Below are 11914 nucleotides of genomic sequence, written 5' to 3'. Positions count from 1 at the left end.
TTTTTTTTTTTTATTTTTTTTTTTTGTCGTTATTCAACCTTTCAACCTTAATGGAATACTGGTCACGGAACACGTAATATTAGCCTAAGCAATATTTCCCCTATAATATCACATTAAGCAATATTACCTAAGTATAATACTTCTAAGTATTACCTAAGCAATATTCGCCCTACAATATGCTGAAATTGCCAGTGCAATCGCTTTTTTTTACACTCATTACAACGCCTGCACTCTTTTTGCTGTTTATTGTTTTACAAATCTCAGTGGATCATCGTTTTTTTTTTTTTAAGAGGTTTGACAGAGGGAACTGTAACTGCTAAGGTCTTATCGTCCCGAAATCGAAGAGAGAAGGAAGACAGTATAGGAGAAAGCCAGAAGTTGCGAAAACGAACCTTATCCCTTCAGGATAAAATCCGCCCCGGGCGGGAATCGAACCCGCGGCCTAGCGCCTACAAGGCAGACGCACTACCAACTAAGCTAACTAGGCTGGCGTGCTGGAATTCATTTTAGCCAATAAGTTGCGTATAGCTGAGTTGGACGAATGAAAATAGGGAGTGCAAAGAGACGATACTACTGCTCGGGTGTCACCGTACTGAATGGGGACATTAATTAAAAAAGACTCTAATTAAATGGATCCATGTAGATGCCATACGTAAATGGGTGTATACGTAATTAGGTTTTTTGCAATGTGTTTATTCTGCGGTTCTTTTTGTGGTGGTTTGGACTAGAACTCGGAATTTTTCACCTAATATGTGTCATACCTACCTAGATATAAGGTAATTAGATAATTATGTAGGTATTCCATTTAGGTGCGTACTATGAACCACAATCTAGTTCAGGGTTGTCCAACCTTTGCGCACCCGAGGGCCACAAGAGATCAAGGTAGAGAGTTGGCGGGCCGCAAAGTTAAAAATTCAACTCACAGGTGGGGCCTTCTACACGGGCTTTTGCGGGTTTTCGCGGGCCGCAGAAATGAACTCGCGGGCCGCATGCGGCCCTTGGGCCACGGGTTGGACAGCCCTGATCTAGTTCATCTACTATCCCCCCTAATGGCCTTTTTATAACATCAGTGGTTGTTGAGCTTCAGTGAACTGTAAAGAAAAAGGATATCTACAAGGCCCTTAAATTTCCGGGGTTCGTTCCCGGAACGGCTGGCTTTCTCCTATCGTGTCCTCCTCTCTTGGATTCCGGGACGATAAGACCTCCGTTGGCCGTTAGAGTTACGCCCTGCCTAGTCAAAACAGTTTCATCAGTCGGAATGCTTAGATACCCGACATTGATTTTATGTATTCCACTGCCATTGTTTTGAAGCTTTCATCATAAAATAGTGAAATTTCAAGAGGCCCTCTTTCAGATAACCATTGAAAATACAAAAGTGTTTTGACGGACCTTCTTTACAATCGAACTACGGAACAGACTAGCACTATGGAAACTAAGTTGAGATATAAATTAAGAAAAGAGTCTGACTTTTAATTTCATCATCAATCAACAAATAATTAATTGAAAATTTTATTACTAAAAAAGTAGGTAGAAAGATTTTGTATTTTGGAAAAAATAAATAATCTTCGAATAAATAATTTAATCCAGAAAAATTAAATGACATTTATAGTAGAACTAAAATTAACATGAAATAAAAATGATGTTATGGGATCACAGCGTATTTTATTTTTCCAATTAGGTAAAAAAAAAAGTCAACAATTACCAATCAAATGTCATAAGACCTTGTTTAGGCTGCGAGAGTAAACGGACTTTTCAGCCCTATTCGGGCAGGATAAACAAGTTTTCTATCATTTCTTGAACAGGGTGATCTTTAAACAATGTGTAAACAAGCTATTTTCTATCATTCCTTGAACATTGACTGTGATCTTTAAACAAAGTAGAAAAAAAAAAACAAACTATAAACAAACAAAAATCAACAAATAAGTCAAAGAACAGTCTTGACGAGTGATACCTTGATTTGTCAACCATCGTGAGGACTTGTGCTTGTTCTTTAAAGCAGAATTAAGGTTAGCTGTTCTCCTCCCTGTTTATAGTCCCGCAGCTAGACGCAAATCTACTCTCAATTTAACGTCCCCTGGTCAGACAATTGAATTTCAATAGTTTTAATATTGTTTTTATTTTGTTATTCTTCCAGAATGATTGTCTAGTGACCAGTGTCATGGGAGTGATCTCAGCGCGATGTTCTCTTCGAAGACTAGCCTCTATATCTGTGATAATATTACTTCTCTACTATGTTATACTGTTTTTTCGGAGCTCCTATTTGCAAATGCGTTCGGAATACGTCATCACCAGGGATCGAACCCTGCAGCGGTCTCAGATTGAGAAGATCATCTTCACGGAGAATGCGCAGATGTTCACAGGGTGAGTAATCTATTGAACACTCTATTGAAGAGGGTGCAATAGTCCTCTACACTGGACTCCGCACACAGGAATTTCGTCAGAAAAGACCCCCATTTCAATGTAACGTTAATTGAAGACTTAGTTGTTGTAGCGGTGTAGCTGCGCCAAAGGGGGTTGATGTTCTCTAGCCAAGATTACTTGGTCCGTCCCGAACCGCAGTCAACCATCATGAGAAGAGAATAGAATAGAATATACCTTGTTTATCATGCTCGAATCAGACTAAAAAGTCCCTTTACCCCAGCAGTCTAAACATGAGGACCTGAGCTTTTCGTTTGAAGCATGATAAACCCTTTGTAACCTCCATTTATGTCCTTCCAAGAATGGAAAAGTTTGTTTAGAAAATTTTCGCCCCGGCCGGGATTCAAACCCAGCACCTCCCGGTTGAGAGTCAGTGCTCTTCACAAATCAGCCACAGAGGTTGGCATGTCACATTGTCACGTGGAACTAATCGAATTTTCATCAGTTATCAGGTTACTTTCAGGTCGCCTGAGATACTTATTATTGCTACCATACACTATCAGGAAGACCTGACAGGCGCACCTGTTCATGTTAGGTCTACCTGATAGTGTATGACCTTTATTCCCCCCGTTGTTTTCAGGAAGGATGGTCTGGCCTGTCAACATCCCTCGCTGGACGTCATGTCGCCTGAAATCATGCAGTTCGTATCCCCACCTAAACCCCTCGAGTGTGACGCTTACGAACCAGACTGGGTGGGGGTTAACGGATCCCTATGCTATATTACAGACTACGCCAAACGAAAGTACGGTGATGTGCAGTGTTCTTTTACCGGTAAGTAAAGGGTTGATTGATCGAACTTAACTAATCCGAAGTTTTGATACGAAATTTTTTTGTTACTACTAGTACAACCACTACTGGTAAGTAAGAGATATTTTAACAGACTATAATCAAGTAAGGGTTGATTGATCGAATAAACCGGATACCAAGTTTGAATTTGGAAAAAAAAACTTAGACACTACCGGGTATCAAACCTGGGAATGTTATACTTACGAACCAGACTGGGTGGGGGTTAACGGGAAGTTATTTGGTCTTTTGATTCGAAAGAAATGTCCCTGAATTTCCAGCACCTTGGAATTGGAATGGTTAGAATCTCATTCAGTCACCTTACCCTTCTGTATGTTCCATCAACATCTCGTGGCCACGACGGCGGGTGGCACTATCTCCTCACTGGTCGAACTGGTTCCTACTTCTGGCGGTGGCATGGGCGCGTTCTCTTCGAACAGTCGGGACAGATTATCGTAGTTGACGATCTTCTTCTTGACAGGCGGTGGTTTGCCTGAGGAGTTCTCATCACTGCTTGTGTTGCCGAAGGATTCGAACCCGTCACTTGACGTGAACCCGTCCTCGAATTTCAGCCGTCGAATACCCTCAAGTTCCAGCTCAGAGTACAGTTGACTAAGTTGAACGTTGACCATGTCAGGTTGGTTGAGTTTGTTAAGCGCGAGCAGGTCTTTCGAGAGGACATCGTTGAGTTTGCGCTCCGTCAGTTGGTATTGGAGCTGTTCATTCCCGACCGGGAACTTCCGAACTATGCCGAGCTTGAGGTTTTGGTCTAACGTTGGTTTTTTGGGCGGAACCGGCTTCTTCACCGTCTTGGTGTTGTCTTCCTCCGGTGAACTCTCGTCTGTTCGTAACAGAGAATACATGGAGGATTGGTAACTGCTTTCATCCCCCGTGAAACTATTGTCAATACTGGACACGACATTGTCATTGGCGTTGTTGGAACTGGAAGGTTGATTCGGTGGAACATCGGGTGCTCTACTCGTCTGTGGTGTACTAGACAAGGGTTGAGATTGTAGATTGTTGAGGGGAAGCGGCGAGTAGAAAGGTAACATGGGTGAATACATAGGTAAAGGTAACGGATAGACGAATGGACTAACATAAGGAATACCAGGCATACTGGGTGTTCCAGGGAGATTACCAGGCTTGGAGGTTTCGTTAGGGATGTACAAGTATGGAACCAGGGTGGATGCTGTGATGGTATTGGTTGTGCTGATCAAAGGATTCATACTGACATTGAATGGTGGCCAGAGGTTAATGCTAGTAGAGACACAGGTGGAAGTGTTGGGGTGTCTGGATGTGCGTGTGGTACAATCTCCTGAGTAATTCCTACTCGTAGCATCCCCATGATGATGGCCGTGACTTTGCTTGGCAGATTTGAAAGGTTCATTTTCCCACGAATGAGAACCTGATCGCTTCACACCATGTGTTCCTGATGAATCTTCCTGATGCAATTGTTTGTTCTTGTACTTGATGTTGTACTTTTGTTCTTTGTGTTTTTGTACCATTTTCTTCTCCATGTCCGCATTATGTTTGATGAGGGATTCCTCAGTCAGTTTCAGTTTCTGGTGGTAGATGCTATGTTTTCGACTGCCAGCAGCTCCTGCGTCTTTGCTGAAAGATTCACTGTCGCCACTTGTCTCTGAACTTTCACTTTTCATATTATCACTCGTCTTGTTTGTTTCATCGGACTTGGAATGACTCGGCGACGTTTTAGGCTTACTCTCAAAAAACCGCTGAATATTGTCATCATAGTTGAGTTGATTGTAACTAGGTGGCGTTTCCGATGAGGATTTCCCGTCTGAATACTCATGATGAGGGTCAGTACAGACAAAGGTCGTTCAAAACTTTGCAAACATGCCTTAAAATAGGCTATAAAGAAATGTGCAGCAACTTTTTGACCCTGTGGGGGCCTCTTAGGAGCCGCACATCATCTTTTGGGCGTCATTGAACCTATAAGGGTATCTTGGAACCACCTTACATACAATACTTTGTTGGGCTTCATTGAGGCTATCGGGGCCGTTTAAGGGCCCCCTTATGCCCAACACCTTGTTGGGCTCGATTAGGCCTATCCCCTCTTATGCTAATATCTTATTCAACTTTGTTGAGTTTCATTCGACCTACGGGGGCCTTATAGGGACCCTTGTACGCCAACACTTTGTTGGGCTTTATTGGACCAATGGAGATCTTATAGGGCCTAAAAGTGTTGAGCAGAAAGGGGCCCTTATGTCTAACACTTTGTTGGGCTTTATTGGACCAATGGAGATCTTATAGGGCCAAAAGTGTTGAGCTGTTAAGCAGAAAGGGGCCCTTATGTCTAACGCTTTGTTGGGCTTTATTGGACCAATGGAGATCTTATAGGGCCTAAAAGTGTTGAGCAGAAAGGGGCCCTTATGTCTAACGTTTTGTTGGGCTTTATTGGACCAATGGAGATCTTATAAGGCCTAAAAGTGTTGAGCAGAAAGGGGCCCTTACGTCTAACACTTTGTTGGGCTTTATTGGACCAGTGGAGATCTTATAGGGCCTAAAAGTGTTGAGCTGTTAAGCAGAAAGGGGCCCTTATGTCTAACGCTTTGTTGGGCTTCGTTGGACCTATGAGGGCCTAGTATGAGCCCAAAGGATCTTTTCCTAGAAGAAAACTTTTAATAAGGGGTTTCGAGTAGATTAGAACACATCACATACTTTTAAGTACACTCTGCTTGCCAATAGATACTGCATTTTACTTTTAGTCACTCCATTTTACCTTGTGCCCTTGGGATCAATTTTTTTTTTTTTTTAGTAAGTACATACCTACTTTCCTCATTTATTTACATAATTAAACGATGATATAAGATTTTAAATCAAACCAAAACATTTCGTTCACTCACCTAAAATCCAACTCAGCCGAAAATTGAAAAGACTTCAAGATAATCCGAAATCCACGATCACGAATCCAAACGTTGTTCCACTCAGGGTTAACAAGAACACATACACTACACTGGGGGACACAAAACGGTGTTATCTTGAAACTAAAACCTTACTACGTCACGTTTATGATATAAATACCCTTGTATTTACTTATTATTTTTATAATATTTTAATTGCCTTCTTTTTAATGTCAGGCTTTACAAAAGAATTCCTCAAATGTTTTAAAGGAATTAAAAATGTATTTGTTAGAACCGAATCTTTCAAATTGGTCTTCTGGCTCCATAGGCTTAGGCTTGGGTTCACTTTGGGCTGGGCATTTTATCTTCTTTTATCTTTCCAATCCTTCATTGTCGTATCCTACCGACTGCGCCATGATGTATCCTAGGGTCCTGAAGTCTGGGATTCGGAATTGAGAAGACTTTTACATTTAGTTATTAAACTCATGAGTATTTATTAGGAACATAAAATTACACACACAAAAAGAACGAACCGACCCGTGACCATGTGAACTCGACAAGCTTCTGATATCACAGTGTTGCCAATGCACTCAGGAGGTTTTCTATGAACAGTGTTGCCAATATTCAACACTTCTTTGATTAGAAATTTCAAAAGAATTACACAAATGTTTAAAAGGAACTAATAGATTAGATTGAATTAGATAATAATTAATTTGTTGGGACTTAAAAACCTTTCAAAATGTTGATAATGGTTTTTTTTTTACTCAAATGTCAGGCTTTACAAAAGAATTCCTCAAATGTTTTAAAGGAATTAAAAATGTATTTGTTAGAACCGAATCTTTCAAATTGGTCTTCTTTGATTAGAAATTTCAAAAGAATTACACAAATGTTTAAAAGGAACTAATATATTAGATTGAATTAGTATTTTATGTCACTGCTGGGGTTCAAACCACAGGGCCCTTGGTTAAAAATCCAATACTGCACTGAAACTGTTCAATTATTATTAGTTATGATGAAATTGGTAAAATTACACAAATGAAGAAATCCGTGGACGCACGTACGTATTTTCCGCGTAATCCTACTGTTGGGTGTTGATTCCGCTCAAATTCACGTGTACACTACTTATGTGTGGAAAAATTTACGTTGGATAAATCCTAACCACTAACATGATGAATTGAAGGACTAATAAAAATTGCACTTATTTTCATTTTATTTTCTTATTTTTGTTTTCACAATAAAATGAATGAAAATTAATGTTGTTGGGCTTAGAAAGAGATTTCTATTTTTATTTGAAAACTATTTTATTTTTATTCAAATTTTTTGTTATTTATTTTCTAGTAATCCCAAAACTTTTGTAGATTTTTGTTCTTTCACTTTTGTATTTAGAAATATCACTTTTTATTTATTTGACAAACAAATTTCACTGTTGTTTTATTTTATTTATTTTTGTATACACCAATATTGTTTTTATTTATTGAATAATATGTTCTTTCACTTTTGTATTTAGAAATATCACTTTTTATTTATTTGACAAACAAATTTCACTGTTGTTTTATTTTATTTATTTTTGTAAACACCAATATTGTTTTTATTTATTGAATAATTGAAGATGATTTATTATTTTGTTTTTGTTATCTTCGTCTGATAGAATAATAACCACTGAATAACTGAATGAAACTTGGCCGTGTAGTCCTTGTGAGAGAGAAAGAGAGAGGGGTTCCCCTAGTCAGGCGCACAGGTCAGAGAGAGACAGTGAGTGTCGTGTGTTTAAGACAGCTATACTCAACCTGTTGGCCTCAAGTGGCCAAGCTTTTCTGTGGGGCCCTCTGCTGTAACAAAATACAGCATAGAGCTCCACAGAAAGAAAATCAAAGAGTGTCCCCACAGAAAAGCTTAGGACGCCCTACAGAAAATGTGGGGCCCTCCAAGTTTTTGTGTGGGGCCTTCTGAGCTTTTCTGTGGGGCACTCTATGATTTTCTGTGGGAACCACCAAGCGATTTTCTGTGGGGCATTTTAAGCTTTTCTGTGCGACACTCTATGATTTTCTCTGGGGGCACTGTATGCTTTACTGTGGGGGCACTCTAGGCTTTTCTGTGGGGCACTCTAATATGCTTTTCTGTGGGACACTCTATGATTTTCTGTGGGGCACTCTGTAATTTTCTGTGGGAAACCATTAAAAAAAAAAAACAACAACAACAACTTGAGTGCCTAATTTGAGTCCATCAGTTAGGCACGACCCAAGTGCCTGATTTGAGTCCTTCAGCGTTCAAGTAAATAAATAATAATGAAAAGAAAAAATAAATAAATAAAAAAGTTGAGTACGGCTGATACAAAGACATGAAAGAGTGAGTGAGAGCGAGGTAGGGAGAGAGTGAGAGAGGAGTGTTTGTAGTCTCACGTGTTTTCAAGCGTGAGTTAGCGAGTCAGGTTGTAAGAATCGAGTTACCTGAATTAACCCTTGGCGGAGATTAGTTTGGAGTTATGTAAGGCAATGGGGAAAGAAATCAGATATTCCTAGAAATATTTATTATGACTTGAAGTATTTATGATGACTTGGTGAGTCAACGTGCACAAATTGTTTGGAAAAAATAGGTGGTCGAACAAGTGTCCTAAAGGTAATCGGATCGGTGTTTCTTTCCTATTCACTCTGTTCACAAAAAAAAAAAAAAAAAAAAAAAAAAAATAACCCAACAAAAAAGAGACTCAGACTATAAAATGTTACATGTTAGGTATACGGTATACGCCCTATGAAAAATTTTTTTTTTTTTTTTTATGTACGACCACAAACCTACACTAGGGTTTTCTTGTCTATATTTAATACAAGCTTATGCTAACACACAATGTTAGCATTTCGATTTTTAATAAACTCAAGCAAGTCTGATAAAATTCACTTACTTATCTTCTACAAGCATGAAGCGGGGTTCATAATTCCTATACAGGGTGCTCCAGAAAAACACTGACAACGGCTCAGGGTAGGTAGATCTCATCAACAAGGTCCCGTATATCATTTGGAATCGAGTGACTTTGCCCACGTGCATTGTGTAGCAGAAGATGGGACAGAGTGGGACAATCATGTTGTGGGTAAGTTCGACCCGTTTCCACTTATCGTTTGGAAAAAAAATCGTGTCGTGCGAACACTCTCATTTAAATTAGCTTTCCCACAAGGCCATTTTTTGTCGTTCAGAAAAAAAAATCGTGTCGTGTGTAGTGTGAACAGTCTCACTTAACTTGCATCATCTACAGGACATTCGGAAGAATAAAAATTGGATGAAACTCACTAATTTGCATTTCTAAACAGTATACCCTAGGCCAGGGTTGTCCAAAACCTTAGGGCACCCGAGGGCCGCAAGAGACCAAGGTAGAGAGTTGGCGGGCCGCAAAAACTCAACTCACTATCTTTACAAGCAATGTTGTGGATATTCTTTTGAAGTCTCTGGGTGAGTGTATTAAAGCAAATCTCAGACTTTGAATCTGGAGGTTGGTGGTTCGAGTCCAATAGTCAAGTCATAAAATTGAGCGTAGTATAAGTAGGTACATATTAAGCGGGGAACTACATTTTACTTTCCTTATCCTATAGCAGGGTTGTCCAACCTTAGGGCACCCGAGGGCCGCAAGAGACCAAGGTAGAGAGTTGGCGGGCAGCAAAAACTCAACTCACGGGGGGGGGTTACCTACTTTTTTTCTCTTTCGCAAATACGAGTTTTGACGGGTGTCGAAATTAATTTACCAATCTAACAAACATTGAATGTTAATAAATTTATAACACTGAACAGACTGGTAAACCATCCTTAACAAAACAAAACAAAACACTAATTTCATTTATTATCCTATTTGTAACAGAAAACATTTTATTAAAATACTCTTTATTTCTTTATTTACTTTCACAGATTTCCGAACACAATGCAAAAAACAATTGAAAATTTTGATGCATTAATTATTTTATTTAATATATTTACTGTTATTTCTCATTTTTCGTTAATTTTTTTAGGCGGGCCTTCGCGGGCCGCGGGTTGGACAAGCCTGCTATTTGTAACAGAAAACATTTTATTAAAATACTCTTTATTTCTTTATTTACTTTCACAGATTTCCGAACACAATGCAAAAAACAATTTAAAAAAAAAATTGAAAATTTTGATGCATTAATTATTTTATTTAATATATTTACTGTTATTTCTCATTTTCGTTAATTTTTTTAGGCGGGCCTTCGCGGGCCGCGGGTTGGACAAGCCTGCCCTAGGCCTTCGAACTAATTTGCTGAAGTAGGTACCTAAGCGAAAAAGGTGCATTTCAGAAATCGCTATTTTTGAGAATTGGAAGATTTTCGGTGTTTCTTTATCAGCAAAACTTGATATTTTTATTTAATTTTTTGATTGAGGGCCCTATCTTCTAAGCTACGTACATTGTCTCTGATTCCTTTCAATTTTCCCTACATTAGACTGCGGGAATAAAAGACTTTTGAGTCTCATTCTTTCAGTCTAAGCAGGGTATTTCTATTCTATCCTACTCTATTCTATTCTATTTTTACCTTCAGGTATCCGCACTGATCAGGAAATCAAAGAGAAGGCAGACTGGTCCAAATCCAGTGAGGCCTCCATGAAGCTGAACGTGCTCATATTCGGGTTCGATTCCATGTCCCGGCTAAACTTTATCCGGCAACTGCCCAAATCATATACGGTGCTGAAGAGTATGAACGCTATAGTATTGGAAGGATATAATATTGTTGGTGATGGAACACCGCAGGCACTTATACCTATGCTGACAGGTAAGGGGGTATTTCCCTTTTGGAAATTGAAGAAAAAAAATGAGAACCACTGCTACATTTGACGTATGTGGTCTGTGTCGTAGCATGTCCATCCCGTAGTATGTCCCTCATCAGATGGGCGAGAAGAGACATAATACTTCCCATTTAGGTGCTGGGTCAACATGAGAACACCAGAAAGTAACCTGTTGAAATAGGTATGTAGGTATTTGCAATCGAAAAACGAGCACAAATTTTTATTTTCAAAGAAAATTTTGGTAAGCTTGTGATTGTTAAGAAAAATATGATTGTTAAGATAGATTTTGAAGGATTCTGTTGATTGAATCTAAGAACTGAGGCGACAAAAAAATAGTCTCAGCCGAGAATTGAACTCAGAACTTTTCTTTAGCTCACAATGTATAATCGTCTATATTCCAGGTTTTACAGAGCTTGAATTGCCCGACACCCGACGTCGCATGGGTTCCCGCGCTCAGTACTGCGATGTTTATCCGTTCATATGGAAAGACTATCAGACACACGGTTACGTGACGTTATATGGTGAAGACACGCCAGAGTTTGGCACCTATACGTATCGACTGAAAGGATTTCAAGTAAGCAGAAGGTCTCGGGTTCGATACTCACCGTGGACAATTTTTTTTCTCTCTTTTTCATGGCAATTTTTTCAACGGGTTCCTTTTTGGTGTCCTCTTGATCTGGTAATCAGGAGATCGGTAGTTTGAATACTTGAGATCAAAAAGTAAATAAATAATTAAAATAATAATACTAGGGGGTTAAGAAAAATGCTGCTACTTCCATGGAGAACACGCATAATAAATTAAAATAAATAAATGTGCAATTTCCCATTCCAGGATCAACCGACGCATCATTGGCTATCCACATTCTTTCGCGATTCTATGAGTGAACAGAAGAAGGATAAGTTCTGTCTGAAGAATATGCCGAGACATCGGGTAAGCCAGCTTTTGCTGTCTATATCTAACTTAACACGAAATAAAATTTCATGTTTGCAATATTACAGAGAAAAACCTTGGAAAAACTTTACATGTCCCATAAAAGCCATATCAAAAAAAAATGTATGATACGATTTTTAGATTG

At 39.1% G+C, this 11914-nt stretch overlaps 3 protein-coding genes across 3 annotated transcripts in view; 2 read left to right on the top strand and 1 right to left on the bottom strand.

Moving 5' to 3' along the window:
• The window catches only part of LOC108253087, a 4124-nt gene extending 914 nt beyond the window's left edge, over window positions 1–3210 (top strand). The window contains exons 2-3 of the mRNA XM_017446404.2: window positions 2135–2361; window positions 2999–3210. Of these exons, the coding sequence (XP_017301893.2) occupies window positions 2135–2361; window positions 2999–3197 (426 nt within the window). The 3' untranslated portion in view covers window positions 3198–3210. The remainder of the gene's footprint in view (window positions 1–2134; window positions 2362–2998) is intronic.
• A 231-nt stretch (window positions 3211–3441) lies between these two features.
• LOC108253085 (period circadian protein-like) lies at window positions 3442–5024 on the bottom strand (the record flags this gene model as incomplete). Its single annotated transcript, XM_017446399.1, has 1 exon — window positions 3442–5024. A coding segment is annotated over one exon (1482 nt), but the record flags the coding sequence as incomplete, so codon positions are not given.
• Window positions 5025–8611: 3587 nt separating this feature from the next.
• The window catches only part of LOC103514885, a 9844-nt gene continuing 6541 nt past the window's right edge, over window positions 8612–11914 (top strand). Inside the window, exons 1-5 of the mRNA XM_026827728.1 lie at window positions 8612–8619; window positions 9035–9144; window positions 10595–10825; window positions 11240–11412; window positions 11671–11769. Of these exons, the coding sequence (XP_026683529.1) occupies window positions 8612–8619; window positions 9035–9144; window positions 10595–10825; window positions 11240–11412; window positions 11671–11769 (621 nt within the window). The remainder of the gene's footprint in view (window positions 8620–9034; window positions 9145–10594; window positions 10826–11239; window positions 11413–11670; window positions 11770–11914) is intronic.

Source organism: Diaphorina citri, unplaced genomic scaffold (assembly GCF_000475195.1).
Source record: "Diaphorina citri unplaced genomic scaffold, Diaci psyllid genome assembly version 1.1 scaffold1240, whole genome shotgun sequence".
NCBI classification, from domain to species: Eukaryota; Metazoa; Arthropoda; class Insecta; order Hemiptera; family Psyllidae; genus Diaphorina; species Diaphorina citri.
The sequence above is the reverse complement of the archived record's forward strand: the minus strand, read 5'-3'. Positions and strand labels throughout refer to the sequence as shown.